At 46.2% G+C, this 20,075-nt stretch overlaps 10 protein-coding genes across 10 annotated transcripts, besides 5 other annotated features; 5 read left to right on the top strand and 5 right to left on the bottom strand.

The window, feature by feature from the left end:
- Window positions 1-48: 48 nt before the first annotated feature.
- On the bottom strand, window positions 49-2,603 carry TSTA_072430 (aconitate hydratase, mitochondrial; the record flags this gene model as incomplete). The annotated part of the gene is made up of 2 exons (XM_002341196.1): window positions 49-2,504; window positions 2,559-2,603. 2 exons carry the CDS (start codon window positions 2,601-2,603, stop codon window positions 165-167), a joined length of 2,385 nt encoding a protein of 794 aa, XP_002341237.1. The 3' UTR covers window positions 49-164.
- Window positions 2,604-3,013: 410 nt separating this feature from the next.
- Window positions 3,014-3,406, bottom strand: TSTA_072420 (integral membrane protein, putative; the record flags this gene model as incomplete). The annotated part of the gene is made up of 2 exons (XM_002341195.1): window positions 3,014-3,166; window positions 3,200-3,406. The coding sequence occupies 2 exons, from the start codon at window positions 3,404-3,406 to the stop codon at window positions 3,014-3,016; spliced, it is 360 nt and encodes a 119-aa protein (XP_002341236.1).
- Window positions 3,407-4,441: 1,035 nt separating this feature from the next.
- Window positions 4,442-4,908, top strand: TSTA_072410 (uncharacterized protein; the record flags this gene model as incomplete). The annotated part of the gene is made up of 2 exons (XM_002341194.1): window positions 4,442-4,463; window positions 4,589-4,908. 2 exons carry the CDS (start codon window positions 4,442-4,444, stop codon window positions 4,906-4,908), a joined length of 342 nt encoding a protein of 113 aa, XP_002341235.1.
- Window positions 4,909-5,664: 756 nt separating this feature from the next.
- Window positions 5,665-5,703: a microsatellite.
- Window positions 5,704-8,670: 2,967 nt separating this feature from the next.
- On the top strand, window positions 8,671-9,374 carry TSTA_072400 (uncharacterized protein; the record flags this gene model as incomplete). The annotated part of the gene is made up of 2 exons (XM_002341193.1): window positions 8,671-9,039; window positions 9,129-9,374. 2 exons carry the CDS (start codon window positions 8,671-8,673, stop codon window positions 9,372-9,374), a joined length of 615 nt encoding a protein of 204 aa, XP_002341234.1.
- A 604-nt stretch (window positions 9,375-9,978) lies between these two features.
- Window positions 9,979-10,725: a mobile genetic element.
- Window positions 10,066-11,005, top strand: TSTA_072390 (retrovirus polyprotein, putative; the record flags this gene model as incomplete). The annotated part of the gene is made up of 2 exons (XM_002341192.1): window positions 10,066-10,803; window positions 10,826-11,005. 2 exons carry the CDS (start codon window positions 10,066-10,068, stop codon window positions 11,003-11,005), a joined length of 918 nt encoding a protein of 305 aa, XP_002341233.1.
- Window positions 10,733-11,200: a mobile genetic element.
- On the top strand, window positions 11,033-11,492 carry TSTA_072380 (uncharacterized protein; the record flags this gene model as incomplete). The annotated part of the gene is made up of 2 exons (XM_002341191.1): window positions 11,033-11,219; window positions 11,272-11,492. 2 exons carry the CDS (start codon window positions 11,033-11,035, stop codon window positions 11,490-11,492), a joined length of 408 nt encoding a protein of 135 aa, XP_002341232.1.
- Window positions 11,493-11,806: 314 nt separating this feature from the next.
- On the bottom strand, window positions 11,807-13,920 carry TSTA_072370 (uncharacterized protein). Its single transcript, XM_002341190.1, has 8 exons — window positions 13,551-13,920; window positions 13,387-13,468; window positions 13,300-13,324; window positions 12,966-13,244; window positions 12,746-12,912; window positions 12,484-12,697; window positions 12,248-12,433; window positions 11,807-12,186 (listed from the first exon to the last, which is right to left on the bottom strand). Exons 1-8 carry the CDS (start codon window positions 13,774-13,776, stop codon window positions 12,022-12,024), a joined length of 1,344 nt encoding a protein of 447 aa, XP_002341231.1. The 5' UTR covers window positions 13,777-13,920; the 3' UTR covers window positions 11,807-12,021.
- A 652-nt stretch (window positions 13,921-14,572) lies between these two features.
- TSTA_072360 (60S acidic ribosomal protein P1) lies at window positions 14,573-15,599 on the top strand (the record flags this gene model as incomplete). Its single annotated transcript, XM_002341189.1, has 3 exons — window positions 14,573-14,641; window positions 14,841-15,060; window positions 15,135-15,599. 3 exons carry the CDS (start codon window positions 14,573-14,575, stop codon window positions 15,179-15,181), a joined length of 336 nt encoding a protein of 111 aa, XP_002341230.1. The 3' UTR covers window positions 15,182-15,599.
- Window positions 14,975-15,033: a microsatellite.
- A 386-nt stretch (window positions 15,600-15,985) lies between the features above and the next one.
- Window positions 15,986-17,152, bottom strand: TSTA_072350 (vacuolar membrane PQ loop repeat protein; the record flags this gene model as incomplete). Its single annotated transcript, XM_002341188.1, has 4 exons — window positions 15,986-16,123; window positions 16,175-16,283; window positions 16,339-16,946; window positions 17,033-17,152. The coding sequence occupies 4 exons, from the start codon at window positions 17,150-17,152 to the stop codon at window positions 15,986-15,988; spliced, it is 975 nt and encodes a 324-aa protein (XP_002341229.1).
- Window positions 17,153-17,478: 326 nt separating this feature from the next.
- Window positions 17,479-20,061, bottom strand: TSTA_072340 (Nulp1-pending protein). The gene is made up of 2 exons (XM_002341187.1): window positions 18,965-20,061; window positions 17,479-18,913 (listed from the first exon to the last, which is right to left on the bottom strand). Exons 1-2 carry the CDS (start codon window positions 19,851-19,853, stop codon window positions 17,556-17,558), a joined length of 2,247 nt encoding a protein of 748 aa, XP_002341228.1. The 5' UTR covers window positions 19,854-20,061; the 3' UTR covers window positions 17,479-17,555.
- Window positions 19,569-19,598: a microsatellite.
- Window positions 20,062-20,075: the final 14 nt, after the last annotated feature.

The following is a 20,075-nucleotide window of genomic DNA, read 5'->3' as shown; positions in this document are numbered from 1 at the left end:
GGGCTTTTGTATAGTTACATTTTAACACTCGTCATGTTGGATCTCGTGAAATAAAAAATGATATTTTATTGGGTATAATAGACCCAGGCTGTATATATAATCAATATCGCCAAACACCGTATCAAGACAAATACATCAATGCGAATCGCTTTTATCAAGTTGGACTATTGCCCCCTCTTGGCTAACAAGTTCAACGCACTTCCAGCAAGAATAAATCCACACTGATCCTTACTGAGTGTATGTTTGACCGGAATAGTGAACGTATCCCCCGTCTTATGCTTGGTGACTCTAAGACTAACTTCGCCCTGACCACCGGCCTTCAACAAATCATACAACCCCACCGTATCGACTTGGTCGCATGCACCGATGCGATCATAGTCTGCTCGATCGGCGAAAGTAAGAGGTACGACACCTTGTTTCTTCAAGTTGGTTTCGTGGATACGCGCAAAGCTTTTGGCCACAATGATACGTCCACCGAGGTAGCGAGGTTGGAGTGCGGCGTGTTCACGGGCACTGCCTTCTCCGTAGTTGTCTTCGGCAACGACTAACCATTCACTACCCTGGGATTTCCATTGTTCAGCCAGCTCTGGAATGGAGTGGTGGTTACCAGACTCGTCGTAGGCGACGTTGGTCTCTCCAGTTTCGGCGTTTACGGCTCCAATCAATGTGTTTGCGGAGATGTTGGGGAGATGGCCCTTGTACTTGAGCCATGGTCCTGCGGCGGAAATAGTATCTGTAGTACATTGACCCTTAACTTTGTAAAGAACCTTGAGACCTGTAAGCTCGCGAGATGGGAACGGCGCAAAGGGCTCCAAAATGGCCAATCGGTCCGAAGTAGGCGAAACAACCACTTCAACTGAAGGATCAGGCACGGCAGCACTAGGTTGGAAAGCTGGGTTTCCTTCCTCAAAACCAGCACTGGGTAAACTATGGCCAACAGGGGGTTGGAAACGGAATGAGCCGCCGTCAGGTGTAGGAATCGAGTCGGTCATGGGGTTAAATGTAGTGCTTCCTGAATAGCTCATTGCGGTAACAATATCTGGGGATGCCAAGAAATTCATGGTTCGTCGGTTTCCATCGTTACGGCCTGGGAAGTTACGGTTGTACGAAGTCAGGATAGCGTTGTCCTCGCCCTTTGCAACTCCGTCCGTTCGTTTCCATTGACCAATGCAAGGACCGCATGCATTGGCTAGTACGGTGCCGCCGGCAGCAGAGAAAGTAGACAACGTCTGATCCCGCTCGAGAGTGGCGCGGATTTGCTCGCTACCGGGGGTAACGAAGAAATCAGCTCTGGGTTTCAAGCCGGCTGCAGACGCTTGCTTGACCAAGTCCTCCGCACGGGTCATATCCTCGTATGAGCTGTTTGTGCAGCTACCAATAAGTCCAGCACCGAATGTTTCAGGCCATTTATTCTCCTTCACTGTTTCGGCAAACTTTGAAAGCGGAACGGACAAGTCTGGCGTGAAGGGTCCGTTGATATGCGGCTCAAGGGTGGCCAGATCGATGGTAATCAATTGATCATATTCAGCTTTGCTATCAGCTCTGAGTAAACTCTGAGACCCAGCAGCTGCAATCTCCGCTGCTGCCGCAGCGACAGCAGCACGATTGGTGGCTTCGAGATATGGAACGTGGTTAGGAGAGAAAGGGAAGAGTGACGTTGTAGCACCAACTTCAGCACCCATGTTACAAATAGTCGCCATTCCAGTACAGCTGAGGGTATCGACACCAGGTCCGTGATATTCAATAACGAAGCCCGTGCCACCACGAACCGTAAGTTTACCGGCAAGATGTAGGATAATATCCTTGGGAGAAGTCCATCCGCTTAGACGACCTTCGAGCCGGACTCCCAGGATCTTAGGGGCCTTCAATTCCCACGGTGCGTCAACCAAAGCATCAACTGCATCAGCACCGCCGACACCGATAGCAATAGCCCCCAAGCCTCCCGCATTGGGGGTATGACTATCGGTACCAAGCATCATCAAACCGGGAGCTGAGTAGTTTTCCAAAACATTTTGATGGATGATACCAGCACCAGGAGGCCAAAACTCAATTCCATATCGCTTAGCAGCTGATTCTAAGAAATCAAAGACTTCCTTATTTCCCTGAATCGAGGCAGGTAAATCGGTATCCGCGCCTCGTTCTCCGACAATCATATGATCACAGTGAATACTAGCTGGGACCGCGGTAGACGGTAATCCGCAGGACATGAATTGTAACAACGCCATTTGTGCTGAAGCATCTTGCATGGCGACACGGTCCGGCTTGAGTTTGAGGTTTGCTTGCCCGCGAATATCACGGCCATTGTTGGTGCTGGAGAGTAGCGATTCCTCCACGTTATCTAAATGAGAATACAAGATCTTTTCGGCTAGTGTGAGTGCGCGCTGGGAACCTAGGACGCGGCGCACTTCTTCGAAGTTTCGGAGGATCTTCGGGTATGGGGGCATGCGAGAGCTGGACGCAGCTGTCGCAAGGGTTCGTCGATAGGTAGGAGTAAGACATGATACCTGTTCAACAATATTAATTTGAAGAATCTCTCGACAGTCTGGCGATTTACTAACCTTGTGAGTGGCCACTGCCCGCTGCCAGACCAACTGCCTCACCATCGTGACTCACGGGACAATCCCGGACTGAATTGTTTTGGCTGGGGCGAAGATATAGGGGAGTTCTCTTAGAAAGCAATTGATACTGAACGAACCATACAATATATGAATATATGGCAATGACTGTCACCTTCTCCACGCGTGGAGAGAAGAGGAAAACGCGAGGTTTTACCCCAGCAAATTTACTGCTTTGATTTAATTTACATGGCTTCTGATTGGCTGTCGGCATTAGAGAATAGCTCCGAAATCGGATCTACTATGTATGGCTCTAGTACTATTATGGCTTAGTGTAAGCACCTCTCTTTTTGATATTGGACCATCTCCATCTCCATGATCCATCAACATCAATGTCTACAAGTCAACTTTCAATCAAACATCATGAAGACGTCTGTTGATTCACATCGAGACTGGAATTACCAGTCCAGAACCCCCATTAACACCAATCCAGTCACGATGATCATAGGCGAATACCCCCAATGATCCCACTCGCCGATCCCGTGCAACTTGCATACAAAACCATCCACAACAGCTACTGCACCGGAGGCAATCGTCACCGCTCCCAGGGCCTTTCTCGTACCGAAATAGAGCGTTAGCCATACTGTCACGCCCATGAAGATGTCTCGTGCGCCGTAGATGAACATCAGGTAATCGACGAGTTGCTGGTCGCCGGATGTTCGTAGGTCATCGAAGTGAAAGAAGCTCAGAGCATGATTTGGACGGAGGAAGCTGTTGATTCCAAATCCTGTAGATATTGCGCCGAAGAGAAAGCTTGCGAAGGTGAAGAACGAGGATTCGGAAATGCGCATTTTGATGGAGTGTTTTGGCTTTTGGCTATTTCAAAAGTTTGTTCTTTGACTTGAAGGCGGTATTGATTGAGGGTCTGCCCAGGCGACGACCAGGGATATTCCCTGAAATAAGCAAGGATACTGGGCAGTGGCAGCCTAGAATACGAGGTCTATATTACATATTTGCCATCTGATTGGCTGTTGCTCAATCAGCATGGATGATCGCTGAGTTTTATTTTTATCTTATTCAGGAACAACTTTGCTATCTCGTGACATGATTCAGGATATATCTCACCTCATCTTCTGCATCTATTGTTACAAACAGATAAAACTCGTCAATCCGAATCCCAAGCACTGCAGGCAACGATCACAGCTACCTATAGCCAACATCATTGCATCAAATATGGACTCAGATTTCAATCGCAAAGAGCTTCGCGACATAGCTTCTGATCCTCCCTAAGCGTCCAGTCACCATATCAAAACATCTTCTAAAATAGACGATACATCATCATAGTCCACGTGATGAAAAGAACAGATACTACACTTATGAGAGCTATGAGGAGAGAAGGAAGAATTCAGAATAAGAAGGGGAGAAATTGTACTTATACCAACAAACCTCCTGAAGGTTCAGGCAGCCATTTCATATGACCTCGACTATGTTTGGGCGTCTTCCAAATTCGGACTCTTTCTTTCTCCCATCTTTGTCCCTCTCCATCCTTCAATACCCCCTGTTCGTCCATCATCAACTACCACCTCTTGAAGTCTCTCTGTCCACATCCTATTTCTGCGGTACAAGTCAATAAATAAACCGTCCTCATATCTATCTCCTCATCCGACCTCCGTGAAATTCTTAGTGTGACTGCACCAAGCTCGGATGGTCTCTCCCGTGAGACCTGGCAGCGTATTTTCCTCGAATCAAGCAACATTCCTCTCGAGCTTCGAGCCGCATCAATTGGAACACATATTGAAACCTCTAGTCTTTCTGGCATCCAAGACGCGGCTTTGCTGCTGAATCTCGATTTCTATCATTGGGAGAGTCCAACAGACCTATCCGACATGAGGATTTCAGAAGCTACTGGTATGTCGTCCCTTTGGCACTTTACATTCTTTCAACATGTCATGACTCACAAAGCTAATCGCAATTTCTTTCAAGAGCACCTATTGCAAGAGATGCTCGAACATCCCTCTTCTGATTCATTGAAGCCCACGAAGCATTCACCGAAAGGAAGATGTATGTAACAGGTGATTACCCTATCATCGCCCAGTCACCTAATGGTGAATCTGTCATTACCGGAAATGCCGATCTGGTGGTATGCTACAAGAGTGGCATTTGGCCTTTGACATCAATGTCCGAGAGGACCACTGATACATACCAGGGTCCAGCTCAGGCCGTTACCTACATGGTAGGCGCGCATCAAAAAAGCGTGTCACTTGGTCCAAGCGATGCAACAGAGACTACAGCCTACGGCATTGTCTCTGGAATTGAACTGCAATTCATGAAGCTCAATGAGAATGTGGGATGAAGCTCCAGAATATTCCCTATTGTGTATCAACTATTGCATGGGATTGTCATGGAATCGATTGCGCAAGTCCCGATTAATACGGAATTATGAAACATTGTGCCCCCAGAACAGTGCAACCTGGGTTAATTTGGTTAACTGGATTATTGAGCGATGGTATAGTTGAATCTTGCGCCAAGAACACATGTACACTAAGTCCACCCCTTTTCCCTGAAGAATACATGCACAAGCGAAGGGATAGCATTTCACATACATTCTTCTAATTTACGTCTGGACTATCGAACCTGACTTGATCGACTCTGGCTCATCTGCATTTACGGGATATACGTACCTCGATCTTGCAATGGGACCATGGAGGGCAGTAGGTTCGCAGACCGAATTAGGAGTCACGCTGGATGTTCACGAAACTGGCATGACTAGAACACCATGGACGGAATTAAGCATATTGCTTGTTTGTCCGGGAATTATTACTTTCTTGGAGCACGGTGGACTCCTCGAGATTGGGCAAACGTGAGGACGACGAATGAGATATCTCAATCGGGACCGGTGAACAGTGCCCGGGACAGAGAGAAATGAAGGACCACACCTAACAAAGAAGACAAGACTAACAAATAATAAGCCTCATGGCAAACGATACAAAGAATTGTTCCCTTTAAGGCTCCGACATGGTATCGATGACAAGGGCTGAACAATCAGGTTGAGATGATGGCAGGCCATAGGTAACCGTATAAATACCCATCGTTTGCCCCCTTCAGCGTGTTCTCCCTCTTCTTATTCTTCTTCTTCTTCTTCTTCTTCATTATACATCAACATCCTCAAATTGGGGTTTTGAGAATTTTATATACCAATTTCGTCTCCTCTGATCATCCTACCCGTTTTATACCTCCAAAATTACGTTTACAATCATGACCAACTGAACCACGCCAATGAATATTATCGTTCAACCAACGATGTCTTGGTGTACGAGGCCCCCCAGAAACTGACTGTTGACATTAGCTAATAGGAATAGCGGACCATGTGGATGTTCAGAACACAGAGCGAGTCTGTTATATGACAGTCTACCGCCTACCATGTACGTACCACTTCTTACTTGGCTCAGATTGTTAGCTAACGTCTCACTCCTAGTGACCAAAGACATCAAAGCAATGCTCATGTCAACAATGGATCAGGAACAATCGTGGGCTTATAGAGTGTCAACAGTCAGAAGGACTGTCTTATACCTTTCGACGGATACCTGTAATACGTACATCCAGGTTGAGCCGAGAACGCATCCCCAGAAATCGACGAAATAAAGCGAGATTCCATCGAGGACGAGTTGAACCAACTACCTCCCAAGTCGCAATCGATCTTTGTGACTAATACCTGGGCAAGCACAATACCTGGGGATTCGAAGCCCCGTGCGTAACCTCCTTTCTCAGCGTACACCGAGGGTAACATCGCCAAAGAGGCTACCTTATTGATGCCGCGTTTTCCTCACCCTCCTACAACCGCAGATTTTCACCTGGCGGTTGTACTTTTTGACTACAATCCACTACAATACCCTACGATAGCCTACAGATAGCCTACAACATGAATACATATGAAGAGGGTGTCATTTACGGCCCTAGAATGAGCCAAGGTACGAAGACCGTGAGATCGATATCACTGAGGCACTTTGTGGTAAGTGAGTGAAACAGCCTCCAACCGTTACGAACCTTTGCAGCCATTTACTAGACAGTCATCATGGAATCTACAGAACAGCATCCTGGTGGGTTTGGCAGACGATTTACGGCTTTGCAGTTTGGGTTCGATGAAACAGTTCTTCAAGAAGCCGTGAATGGACACAGCCTATAAATCAAGGGACTCACCCGTGTCAACTGAATCAATGATCCTTACCAGACATCCCGTTTGAGCGGAAATCTTGTATGAGGTAGGTTAGTTTATGTGTTTTACGTCAATACTACATCAGAGGTAAAGGCTACTTTGAATTGGACCATCTGCTTCAATGATACTAACTACCTTCAGATTCACAAAAGATCGTTATGGTATGGTATGAAGCATACAAGTATTATTATTATTATCCTGAACCCAATATGTCCAACTAGGGGCGTCTGGGCTACCTAAACAAACTAGGGTTGTTGAGGGAAAAACCGTGAGTCGATAGGCAAGGAACGGCGGAGTAAGCCAGAAGACGTCCTGTGAGCAAATTCCAACATCCAGTGTATGAAATCGATCATGTTCGATACTTGATACAACATGCCACAAAACGCCAAGCTTCAGGACTCTGTGGAAAGGTGAAAAATATTCAAGAAATTGGACATGCGAATGACACTGCAAAATCCAATGAGCTGTAAGCTCCATGGTCTACATCACACAGGAGGAATTGCATGATCTAGCAGTCATACTGACAGGCCATATGATCTTGTGTCGATGTTCCCTTGAGGCTACTTTTTGAGCTAGTTGACGCCGTCAAGCATTTCAATCATTGTCGAAGCAAAAAGATGCCAAGAATCCAATTGTGCCTTTACACAGCTGTGGTACAGGATAGAAATTCAACAGAATTGTCTTCTCTATGATCCAAAGTCCATTCCGATACTTCAGCATTCTTTATGATGGCATGACTTAGCAGTGCCTTAAACTCCACGGTATAGTATTCTTGCAATCGAAAAGTTTTTTCGCTTCCACTCGATAGAGAGCATCGAGAAATTGTTGGAGTTGTCTACGCACAACTCGAACGGGAAAAACGCAATGAGAACCAGGCTTTGAATCCAACAAAGAAGGAACTTCTGAATACTGTGAAATATCAAAGAGCTAGTTCTCTTGATCAAGAAGAATGGAAAAGAAATTCAAGGAGGGTTTCTTACGCAACCGGTATGATCTTCTTTTATCAATAATGAGACAATATCTTGGGATCGTCAAGGAGTTCAATGGATTACAGAACTCCATGCATGCAAGCTAGATGCTTCCAATGACTGGGAAGACATTTCATTGACAAAATCGTGAAGTGGTCGATTTCTATTTCACCCTCGACTCCAACTTACAGTGTCTCAAACGTCAGCAATACTGATTCGTGCCCGGCCTTTGGGCATATTACTGAGTTCAATATGGTGGATGTCTTCAAGTGATCCGCATCGTTGTCGACGTGTGCTCTATTTCCTTTTCTGAAAGCTCGCAAGAAGCTCGCTGATCTTGCTAGAGTTCGGCATCACCATTATCGGATATGAAAAATGGCTTCAGAGCTATCCAAATCTAGGAAAACGAAATAGGCTGCTGGTCCACCACCTGTTTCTACCACTGCTCCATTTGCCTCATCTCCTTCATCCAGTTCTCCGTCTGGCGTCTGTCATGGTTAGGACCCCCTGCTGATGAGGGAGAGTTGCCAGATCTTAAGAAATTGTCTAACGACAAAGACCTAATTTTTGAATCGTGGCTGATCGACATGTGTTAGTCTATGAAGACCAACGTGGACCACTTTCCTGACCTAGAAGATCGTATTGCTTTTGTGAAGTGCATGTGTGAAGGAAGGGCTGCAGAGCACTTGATTCCGCGACTCTGACCTAGTCATCCTCATCTATGTGGAGACGTTGAAGACATGTTTGAATCCCTCAAGGATAATTTCCTAGACCCAACCAAGTCAATAAAGCGAAGATTAAGTTCCGCAGCCTTCAGATGAAAAAGGACACTGGATTCCAGGGCTTTTTATCCGATTCCTCCTGCCTTGCTCAAGAAGCTGAACTTGATTATGATTGATAGAAAGAAGAATTGTACCAAAAGCTCAGCTTTGAGATGCAGAGGGCAATGATCGCCAAACGCAATAACCGAGAGAAAGGATGGCCCGACTTCGTTAAAGCATGCAGCCTTACAGCAAACCGTCTCGAGCAGATATCCTTGAACGAGGATCGTGTGAAGGGCCGTGCGGCCAATCCACATGGAACAACCCCGTTACTATCGACTCGTGCCTCGATACCCATAACAACCGCTGCTAGTCCTTTGAATAATAACTCGCAATACCATAGCGGCAACCGTCTCACCAAAAAGGCTCGTGCCTTGCTAATAAAGGAAGGCAAGTGCTTCAAATGCAAGATGCTTGGTCACATTGGAAAGGATTGTCCGAATACCCCTAACCGTTCGACCGAATTGAAGGAACTAGAGAAGGTAGATGAAGCAGCATACGCCTCAGCCTAGGGAAAGCCTCCCACCTAGACTCGATCGAAGTCAGTTTGTGTGGTATTGATCTTAGTCAGTTGATTGGACGAGAGAAGGATAGTCTCACTATATCCGTCCAAGTAGCCAAGAATACACACTCAATTTCTGCCAAAGCACTTACTGACACTGGAGCAAACGGATTAGCGTTTATGGATATCCACTTCGCCATATTATTAAGCGAATTCCTTCAAGTAAGGACACACCGGATGGAACTGGATTGTGCTATAAGAGGATACGATAGGAAGGAAGCTTCACCGATCACGCACGCCATTGTCTTCATCTAATCGTGGATGGGAGACGACGGTCGGATGCTCCGTTCCTCATTATAGATATGGGAAAGCATGCCATTATTTGAGGAAGGATGTGGTTTGCAAAGTACGGCGTACTACCGGATTGCGCTAGGAAAATGTTGCATTGGCCGAAGGACATCTCATTAAAAGATCAATCATGACTATGGACTATGTTCCTGTGCCACGAGAGATACTGCAGAGGGATAGGGCCGTCAATCCTGCGCATCAGAGAAATATGGAGCGACGGGATCGAGCATTTGAAAAATCGGAGAGCAAAATCCCAACAGAGTATAGCCGAAGCTACCACAAGAGTCATATAAGGATCCTTCAGGGGAGCCTCCTGTCCCAGCCCAGAGCCGCAAAAGGCCGAGCAAAAAGAAGTCAGTCAAGATCAATATCGCCATGTTAGGAGGAGTGGGATTTCACCGCTTAGTCCAAGAAAAGAAGAACATCATCTTCCTTACCAGTCTATAAGAGATCGACAAGGTCATTAGCCGCAAGAAGATGAGCGAAAAGGAGCTAGAACTGGAAGAAATACAGGAATAGTTGCCTTTACCTTACCTCAAAGAGTACGTCGATGTTTTCTCAAAAAAGGAATCCGACAAGCTTCCCCCCGCATCAACCCTATGATCACAAATTCGAACTGAAGAAGCCAAATAAGCTTAGCTACCAGCCCTTGTATCGAATGTCACTGGAGGAGCTGGAAGCCGCTCGAGAGTGCATTATTGACAACCTTAACAAAGGGTTTATTGAGTCGAGCAATGCACCATTCACTTCACCAATGATTATGGCAGAGAAGCCTGGAGGTGGACTCCGCTTCTGTGTGGACTATCGGAAGTTAAATAAATTGACTAAGAAGGACCGTTATCCCTTCCCACTAATCGAGGAGATTTTTAAGCGATTGAGTCGGGCTCGGATATTTACCAAATTGGACATCCGTCAATGCTTCCACCGCATCAGAATGCACACTGATTCTAAAGATCTGACTACATTCAGATGTCGCTATGGCACATATAAGTATAAGATTAAGCCATTTGTCAATCCAAACGGGCATGCAACGCTCCAGAGATTAGTACATGATCTTTTTATAGACGACCTTGACCAATTCCTTATAGCCTTCATCGATGGCCTTCTCATTTACAGTGAGAATGAGTTGGAGCACGAGATCCATGTCCAAAGGGTGCTCAAACGACTTAGAAGCACAGGATTACAGGCAGCCCTCCATAAATGCGAGTTCCATGTGACCGAAACAAAGTTTCTTGGTTTTATCCTAGCTCCTGATGGCATCAAGGTTGATCAGGGAAAAGTTGAGATTATCATCAACTGGACTGTGTCCACTACCGTATTCGGTTGTGAGGTCGTTTTTAGGATTCTGTGGATTCTACCGGAAGTTCATACAAAACCATACCAAAATCGTGAAATCGTTAAACCGACTGACTCGCCAGAACGTGCTGTTCGACTGGACTAAGGAGTGCCAAGAAGCTTTTGAAGAACTGAAGAAACGTCTGGTCAGTGCACCTGTCTCGTGTCATTACCGCCCAGGACTACCTACCGGTTTGGAGGCCGATGCGCCAGATGGAATAGTAGCAGCTGTGCCCTCACAGTTGCAGGAAGATGGGCAGTGACATCCCGTCGCGTATTACTCACGAAGCATGACGGCCGCAGAGCATAATTATGACATCCATAACAAAGAGTTTTTGGCAATCGTGGACTCGTTGAAGAAGTGGCGTGTGGAGCTAATTGGACTGCAACGACAGGAACAATTCAAGATTCTATCTAACCATATTGCCCTACAATATTTCATAACTGCTAAACGACTCATGACAGGCAAGCTCGATGGTGTGAGCTCCTGCACCAATACCATTCCATCATCAAACATCGACCGGGAAAGAAAACACCCTAGCGGATGCTTTCACTCGGAGAAAGGGACCGGAGAGAGAGCGTCAAGATCATTGTGAACGGCTCATGTTACCAAAGGAGTGGTTGGGACCGTCCGAAGTGAGGAACTCGCTGGAGGATGCACTACCAGAGGAGACTGAGCTGTTTGATTCGGAAAAATGGAGATGTGTTCCGGAACTGTCAGTCACTGATGTCGTAGTGAATATTGCTTGAGCACTCTCAAATGGAGGCCCAAATTTTGCGATTGATCGATTACACAGTACCAAGCAATGGATAGATCGTTCCGGCAACCCCCTTCTCAGCTGGAAACATCGGCCATAAATTCACCGTCTGAACCCCTGCTTCGCGTTGTTGCAGTGGGAGTCACTAGATTGGACCCCCTTTTTTCTTGAGCAAGAGGGGAAACTCTTTATCGTTGTTGTTCTTGCTCTTTCTAGCTGACGTCTGTGATGACTGCTGTGGTTGTTCTTCTTTTATTTCTTAGTGAGCGGAGAAAATTTATTCTACCTGTAGTGACTTTATTTGGGTTTGATCCCAATCTAATAGCCTTGGATATACACTTGCGGTTGAGATCGTTGTTATTGGGGAGAAGCCAGGCAAAATAGACAGTCGAGCAACCTTATTCTCATCTGAAGCCATGAAAGATTACATCTTCATGCAAAAAAGGAAAGTTATCATTATCATACAATGTGTTTTCTCTTCTTCGTCCACGGCATATCAACTATTAACTCAAAGAGAAGATTTATGATTCTTCTCGATCCTCTTTATCTTCGTCAACGGCTGCTCGTAATTCGTACGCGAGTTCATAACATTCTGCTAATAAAGCGTTTACGCTTCCTTGGCCTTCGGGGATATCGTTTCCTATGTAGAATTTTCCGTCGATGCGCATGTTATCGATTGAGTTTAGCTTGATATTATACATGTCAGTTTTCTTCTGTTCGGTTCGAGGTATGAGAGAGGTGAAGTACCTTCATGCTGTATGGATAAAGTTCGCGGGCATTGGAGACACCGCCAGAGTCCTTGACTTCAAGTAGACATCGGCGTAGGGTTTGTAGTTGGTTATAGATTGGTAAGAGGGCTTCGGAGACTGGCTCCGAAGCAATGAGAAGTGCATAGATATAAGCATAGCTACGGCGGATCAAATAAAGCAGCGTCTGCTTGACCATTAGTAAGTGAAAGGACTCAAGACGAAGGTTGGACCTACTCGTTGAGTATGCAGATCAGCAGGCTGGTTATTAGCATCCAAAAAGTTGCCGTTAACGCGAGCCTCATCGATACGATCAAGCTTGCGCTGGTATTGGAAGAGATCCGTCTCGCGAAGTGACCATGCCTGCGTCATGGAAAGTCGTTCTAGCTGATTCCTAATCTCGAAAAGTCGATCATACTGTTCTTGGAAACGTTCGTCAATACGACCTTTTCTACAGGGACGTTAGCTTTGACATGAGAGACAAGAATGCAGAGCCTACCGTTCAAGGACAATCTCTGTCCATCTCCAGCACCGTTCCCAAAGACGCTTGACATTCTCTTGTCCCTCTAGAATCTGCCCATCGGATCCAACAAAGTTGCCATCCTTCGTACTATTCTGAATTTCCTTCAATCCTTCTTGCAAGTCAAGGATTTCGGATGACGAGAACTAAACCACCAGTGTAAGCAATTATTCGCAATCTCCGGGCTGGCAGTTTGTACCTTTGAACGAGTATTGGCGGCAGACGTAGACCGCAAAATCGAGACCAAAGTTTCATGATATTTCACAAGCTCGGGCGAAAGATGCTCAAGACCCTTGCGCAATTTATCAAAGATTTTTTGACATTCCACCAATCGGCTCTCTAAAAGTTCTAGAAGATGAGGAGAATGGGTATCTTTGCCACGTCCGAGGGTTTCACGCATGCTATCTAGGGTCTGGGATATTGATTCTAGATCTTTGGCGCTATAGAATCCTGCTTCTTCGAGATGGTGGAGCAAGCGCTGAGTTTGATGTTAGTATTTGATGCGGGGAGCGGGAAGGAATGCGTCAATATACCAGAACCGTAGTTGATAGGGAGTATCTGTTGCCAAAATTTAGCTTCAAACCTCTCTCGTGCAAGCTGTCCAATATGGAGTAACTTACGTCGCGGGAGCCTCATTGTTTCGGCCAACTGTGAGGAAGAGGAGGGAAATGAGTTGAAAGCAATCGTCGAGTACATAGTCAACTATAAAAGCACCACCACAAGTCAGCTTCTGATATTCATGGTTTCCTTCGAAAACAACAAAGCCCGCTCGGTGGTTGCTGACGTCTACTATGAGGTACTCGGCGGTCACGATCTTGGTTCTTCCGCACAGCATTCAAGCCCTCAACCTGACCGATCACTTCTTCGTATAGCGGAAGAACATCCCGAGATTTGATATAAGACGATTTATCTTGCTTCAATAATAAGAGTGCGTCTCGAGTGCGCAGGAGTCGTTCGAGGATTGGCTGTTCTCGTGGATCGAGGGGGACCGGTACAGCCGGGGAATCCATGACGAAAGGACGGATAAGTATATTTAGTTCGAAGAGGAGCTCAGCGCATTCGTGATTCTGGTTCCTGTAAGGTTTGAGGAGGAAACAGGGGTAAGATTTGTTCAGTAGAGTGACAGATCAGAATTGTAGATAGTGTCAACAGGTGATGGTGATGCTCGGGTCTAGTCCTAGGTCGATAACGGAGGATAATCGAGTGGGGGAGAGTTCCGAGAGATACTAAGCCGCCGGATGTGGAGATGACTAGCAACTTTCTACTACATACATAGTACTAGTAGACATGCTATGATTTTCAGATTCTTTGATGGAATTCTTCAATGGATCTGGATATGTTTTGTAGCCGTGTATTTTTATCAGCAGAGTCAGAAAAAGTTTGGTCTCAGTATGCGTTTATGTACCTAGTAACTATGATTGCATCACCGGGCTTTGTGCCTAGAATTAGCTCGGTATACCTACAAGCGAAGAGAATGAACTTTCATAAGTATTTAGCAGGCGATAGAACCAAGACTTTATCAGAATTAGCTGTGATTTTCCAGTAGAAAGCAACCCGCCCATTCAGGACTAGCGCGGGGCTGACTGCTGAGTCATCATATCAACCAGCCTAACCGTACTGAGGTTAGTGCGACAGAAGCGAGGGCTTTTGCGCGGCACACACTGGGCCATTCTCTGCGATCTCCGGCTCGGGCTAGCATCAAAGTCTCGTCTTGTTACTCTCTTCTTCTTTTCTTTCCGTGTCAATCCATTCCACGGCAACTCCTCGAGATAACTTCAACTATTCTCGTCCACCAAACCGACCACCATGTCTACCGCCGAGCTTGCTGTTTCCTACGCGGCCTTGATCCTTGCCGACGACGGCGTCGAGATCACCGTATGTTGCCCAACCCAACCCATGTCTTGAATCTGAGCAGAAAGAGGTGGACTGTACTGTGCCTGTGCGGGATGGGAGTACAGAACCAAGGCACAATTGTGCGCACACGCAAGCAAATAGAAGGAGCGAAATATGGAAACATGGAAAAAAAAAGGACTTGGGTTTCTTGAATGCAGACAGACTAACTGTTTCTCAACAGGCCGACAAGCTCAACACTCTCATCAAGACCGCCAACGTCCCTGAAGTTGAGCCTATCTGGGCCCAGCTCTTCGCTCGCGCTCTCGAGGGCAAGGATGTCAAGGAACTCTTGACCAACGTCGGCTCTGGCGGTGGTGCTGCCGCTGCCGCCCCCGCTGCTGGTGGTGCTGCTGCCGGTGGTGACGCCGCTGCTGAGGAGAAGAAGGAAGAGAAGGAAGAGGGTACGCTTTCCCCCTCTACAATTAGCATTATAAGCAATGTTAGGAGAATGTGGAATACTGACTCTGATTTACAGAGAAGGAAGAGTCCGACGAGGACATGGGATTCGGTCTTTTCGACTAAACGGTCTTCTCAACTGTTTCTTTACGCCATTGATTCGATTCCCCCCGGTCATTTATCCTCCTATTTCTCTCTACAATTCCGCAAAACAATTATTCCTATCTCATATCACTTCTCTCGTCCTATGTACTCGATAAATCCGTTATTCTAATGAAATATGGATGATGGATGAATTATATTCGGGGGCAGAAAAAACAAAATTCTTTGTCAAATGATGGGGAAGTCTTTTTTTCTTTTCTATACGAGAAACATGATGCCCTTCTTGATCACTATGAACTGCATGATGGCGCATAAAAAAGATGGCATTCTTCCCTGTTGTTTTGTCTTGTCAAAGCTTTGCTCGTTGTCATCATGGTGGTCATATTTACGGTGGTAATGGCAAAGATTGAATTCCACAAATGAAAGAACAAAAAAATTCTGCAAATGTTCATTCGACTACGTAGTCAGTCAGATTAGATCAGAAACCTTGGAAGTATGGGATGTCCATCAGCATAGAATAATGTATGAGGAAAGTATGGAGTCTCATTCCTATGATCCCACTTGCTCTAATCTCAATTCACCAACCAATTAAGTGGTTTACTGTCATGACTTCCATGATATCATAGTCGCGCCAGCTTAAACGCGCCAAACAATAGTAATATCGAATGTCTTGTTCTACCTAAGATCCAATCAATACACGAAGAAAGCAATTCGCTATGTAAATCACCAAACGCCGAACCCTATTCCCGCTTTTCGCCAGTGTTCAGACTACTCTTTTACTTCTCTTGAAACATATATAAGAAATGTTTGCTATTACAATATCAACAATCACGAGTCAAGGGTTGGTCGTGCATAGATGCGGAATTGTATGAAAATAGTGATGTCTTCCACCATCGTGCCCAGAGAGCCGATCAGCCAGGGCAAATTTTTTAGAACGTACTCTTTCTCTGTCGAGTGAGCGAGGATCTGGAGGATGTGTTAGTATAGGGTCAGGTAAATCGGACGTGAAAGACTTACTCCGGCTCCGTAGGTGAGATTGCCCATAAGAGATAGAACAAAGAAGAGCAACGAGAGACCCTCGCATGACTTTTCGGAGTAGTTCTTGTATATCTGCGGTAAACGAGCTCTGTAAGACCCTCTGTCAGCGATTACATCACCCCAAATACAAGGACAAAACATACCCGAGATAACAAATCGCACTAAAATACCCCAAAATTTGTGCACCAGGTGCTATAGGAGCCCCCTCCCCGTCATGATTCGCAGGAGTAGGCTTCCAAACCCCCATCTGCCACGCAATAGCCCAACCACCCGCACCAATAACCGCAATCGCAACAACACTCAAAACATTCTTCAACCAAGCCTTCGCGCCAGACTCACTCTCCTCGACAATCTTCGCCAATGTGCTGTCTGGGTGACTAGCTCGACGCTGCTGAAGATCCCTCTGCGATGCCGACGATCTCCGTCGTCGCCCGGATCCGGGTATACTCAATTCGTCGCTGAATCGTCGACCGAGTAGTGGCGTGGTTGGCGTGGGACTGTCGAGGGTTGATTCAACGCTATTACGGCGTTGTTCGCGGCGCGCGTTACGCATGTTGTAGTACAGGCATTGGGAGATTAGAACACCGTCTGCGATGCAAAAGTATACTGCTATCGCGAGAACGACGGGGACGAGTTGTGCCCAGAGACCACCGATGAGGTTTGTGACGTCGCCCACGAACCAGACGAAAAGGAAGGCCATTGATAGGCCTTCTGCGCTGCCAAATCGGTAGTTTTCGATGAGTTGTGGGACCTTTTCATCATGACAGCAGTGTTAATACATGACCTCAGCTTCAGCCTCGTACTGAGATTTGAATGGTTGAATAGGAGAGTTCATACTAAAAGGAAAATCCAACAAGTCAAGGATACTGATCCTAATACACCGGATGCAGCTTCACGGAAAGTCAAGGGAACATTTTGTGACAGATCTTCCGCCAGGGAAGATATGAAGTTTGACATTGTAGATGTCATAGCCGCGGAATTGGCCGAAATGTACTCTCTGCCGTCTGAAACGGCTGAGAGTGTAGAGTTGGAGTCTGACTGTCAAATAGAGTGAGATTTATCTGCCACATAAGTAAAGTATCCGTATTAGGAGGCGAAATCTCTTCTTAAAACTGAAAGTTGAGATTTTCGTCTAGGAAAACAAATGGATGATGGAAAGGATGTAACGATACACCGCGCGCTTATGCGGGGCGGCAGAAAAAAGTCTAACTGCACGACATTATTACTTTCTGGAGTCTCTGATTGGTTGAAACTGTCTACTGGAGATAGAGGACTTGCGACCACTCCTGAAACTTCGAACATGGATATTTTCTCTGTCATGAAACATGGGACTCTAATATGTTCCACATGTGGCGACACTTCAATTGCTTGGATGCTCCCAATATTCCGGACGCATTTGCCCTTGCCATTCCAGCAGATCCACCACCATCTCACCCAGTATATTTTGAATTGGTCCATAGAGCAATTCTTCCCTATCCTCAAAGGGATAAACCCTTATTAAAGCATCGACATAGTTTCTCACCGGAGTAGATTCAACATCGTCCCAGTTTCCAGGATCTATACCGTGTTGACGCACGAATGCTTGAAGAGGTGGGATACCAATACCCAAAAGCCAACGTCTAATTTCCCCTTGATCACTTTCGGGTGGTGGAGGAAAGGCGTTTGCAAGGTCATCATCTTCGTCCGAGCCTCCGAGTACATATGGTGGACCCAATTCTGGATTATTATCTTCGCCCTCTTCGCTGTGGTCGTCATCATCATCTGCATGCTCGAATCCTTCTGGATTCACACGGCCAAGGAGATTTCTCAACCACTGCGGTTGGGCGGCTTCTGGGATTTGGGAAATATACGAAGGAACTGGGTTTGTCTGTTGTCGGTAAGCCTCGGAGTCATATGGAGGCAGCGGGTCAGAAGCGGAAATTCTGCCGGTAGTGAATCGAGTCGGAAGATGAGTTGTGACACTTGGAATATCGGAAAGTACGACGTGGCGTGCTATGTCCAATGTGATTTCTGGTGGTTCAATAGAAACGACATCTCCAGACAAAGTCTCTGCTATTTCCACAAGGAGCGCAAGGACTTCTGGTGTATTCCACAGATCCTTTGCGCGAGATATATAAAGTTCGGCGAGTAATTCGTGAGACTGTGCCGAAGGCATCTTTCCCCATATTCTTTTGGGAATAGGCTGCACATCCAACTCCTGGGCCAATCGGTTGAAGATCCATGGATAGCACGACATGGCCGCCCGCAGTTGCTGACGAGCCTCTTTGGGCTTATTCAATCGTAGGTATGCCAAGGATAGTGAACACTGGATATTGGGATATGACTCCCAGTCTTCCTTGAAAACGGTCTCGGTGCAAAGAGAGATAAAATGCTCGTACTGTCGGCCCCGCAGTGCCAAATGGTCAATGAGCAGCCTCATACAGTAAGGGTCATTAATGTCAAGACTCAGGACGAGTTTAGCCCATTCGTATGCTGTTCGCCATGTTCCTTTCATGCCAAGGTTTGCAATATATCTCCATACTGTGAGCCATAACTCTCGGTTCTCCGTGAGCATAAAATCCAGTCTTGCCTTTCCTTCTTGGAGCTGGGTATTGAATGAGGAGTGAGCTGCACGCCCTATGTTGAACAACGATCTTTCCAGAAGATCAGCTGACACGGCATGATCACCTTGGTGTTTCGCTATTTCGGAGACTTGAAGTAATGTCGAGATGTGATATGCTGAATCTTGTCAGTATTATGACACACTATGTTTCAAGATAAAAGACATACGATTGTATTGTAGCAGATGGATTAATCGTTGAGGATCCATAGATTCAACACACATGTCAAACTGTAGTTGTACGTCTTTATATACCTTGTTGTGCACAAGTCGATATTGACTACTACCATCCGGTAGTTTCTGCACGAGCTCCATTCCTAACCCACCACTCGTGGTTCTCGGCCACTCGTCTTTTCCATGCATAAGTATGTTTTTCCGCATTTTTACACCGGCAAGACTCTGTCCTCTGCTTGCCGGACTATATCGGCCACTCAACGCTTTCCCCAGGTCAATCATCTCCCGTTGCCGTTCCCTTCGTCTTCCAGATCCAGTATCCTGATCATCAAATGACTCAAGAACGACATTTCCGAAAAGTTTCCGCATCTCGTTGATCGCATTAAGAGACTTTGGATCGATGGCAAGCAGTTCCGAGGGTGATTTGGCGAATGAGCCTTCCCTCGCGCTGGAAAGCATGTGCTGATTCTCGCCCAAAACGGCATCAGTGCCATTCTTCACTGCCAACTCCCTGAGAGCTCGATCAATATCATCAAGTTCTTCCTCTGTAGCTGGTTTTTCCGGTTCGGAAGCCAGCTTCTGCGGTGCAGTTTGTGTCGACTTCTTCTTTTTCTTCTTCTTGTTCTTTTTGGCTGACCCTACTTCTGCAGTCGCAGGCGGAGCTTTGACTTGAGGGGTATGTGTCTCGTTCGATTCTATCTCAGCTTCTGAATCTTGGCCATCTTCATCATCTTCTTCGGCCGCATTCAGCAAGTCGAATGCATTTAATTTCTTTTTTGAAGGGGCAGGCGTGACTTCTTCATCAGACTCCTGATCCTCAGGGACCTGGAGTTGTGCCTCTAGTTCGCGCTGCTTTTGCAATTTTCGTAATGCTCTGGAAGACATTTTCGGCAATTCATGGAAAGTTTCGGGGCTCAAATGTTCAACTGAATGTGTGTCATCGCAAACCAAGAAGCCTTATAGTGGGGCATGTAATCATTCCGAATGACAATGAAGGAAATCTGGAAGAACAATATTGTTAGTTTTGAATCTTCCTAGGCGAAAGAATGCCTTTTTCATACAACTATCAATCCAAATAAAGAAAAGTTTGAGGCTTTCAAGTCGAGA

The sequence above is a fragment of the Talaromyces stipitatus genome, genomic scaffold (genome assembly GCF_000003125.1).
Source record: "Talaromyces stipitatus ATCC 10500 scf_1105507295523 genomic scaffold, whole genome shotgun sequence".
In the NCBI taxonomy this organism is placed as follows: Eukaryota; Fungi; Ascomycota; class Eurotiomycetes; order Eurotiales; family Trichocomaceae; genus Talaromyces; species Talaromyces stipitatus.
The sequence above is the reverse complement of the archived record's forward strand: the minus strand, read 5'-3'. Positions and strand labels throughout refer to the sequence as shown.

Excerpts from the sequence above, each read along its gene's own strand:
- TSTA_072370 (XM_002341190.1), bottom strand. The coding sequence starts at position 13,776 with ATGGATTCCCCGGCTGTACCGGTCCCCCTCGATCCACGAGAACAGCCA. Across the intron at positions 13,469-13,550 it reads CCGAGTACCTCATAGTAGAC|TTGACTATGTACTCGACGAT; the intron begins GTCAGCAACCAC and ends GTGCTTTTATAG. Across the intron at positions 13,245-13,299 it reads CCCTATCAACTACGGTTCTG|CGCTTGCTCCACCATCTCGA; the intron begins GTATATTGACGC and ends CATCAAACTCAG.
- TSTA_072340 (XM_002341187.1), bottom strand. The coding sequence starts at position 19,853 with ATGTCTTCCAGAGCATTACGAAAATTGCAAAAGCAGCGCGAACTAGAG. Across the intron at positions 18,914-18,964 it reads CCATCTGCTACAATACAATC|CATATCACATCTCGACATTA; the intron begins GTATGTCTTTTA and ends GACAAGATTCAG.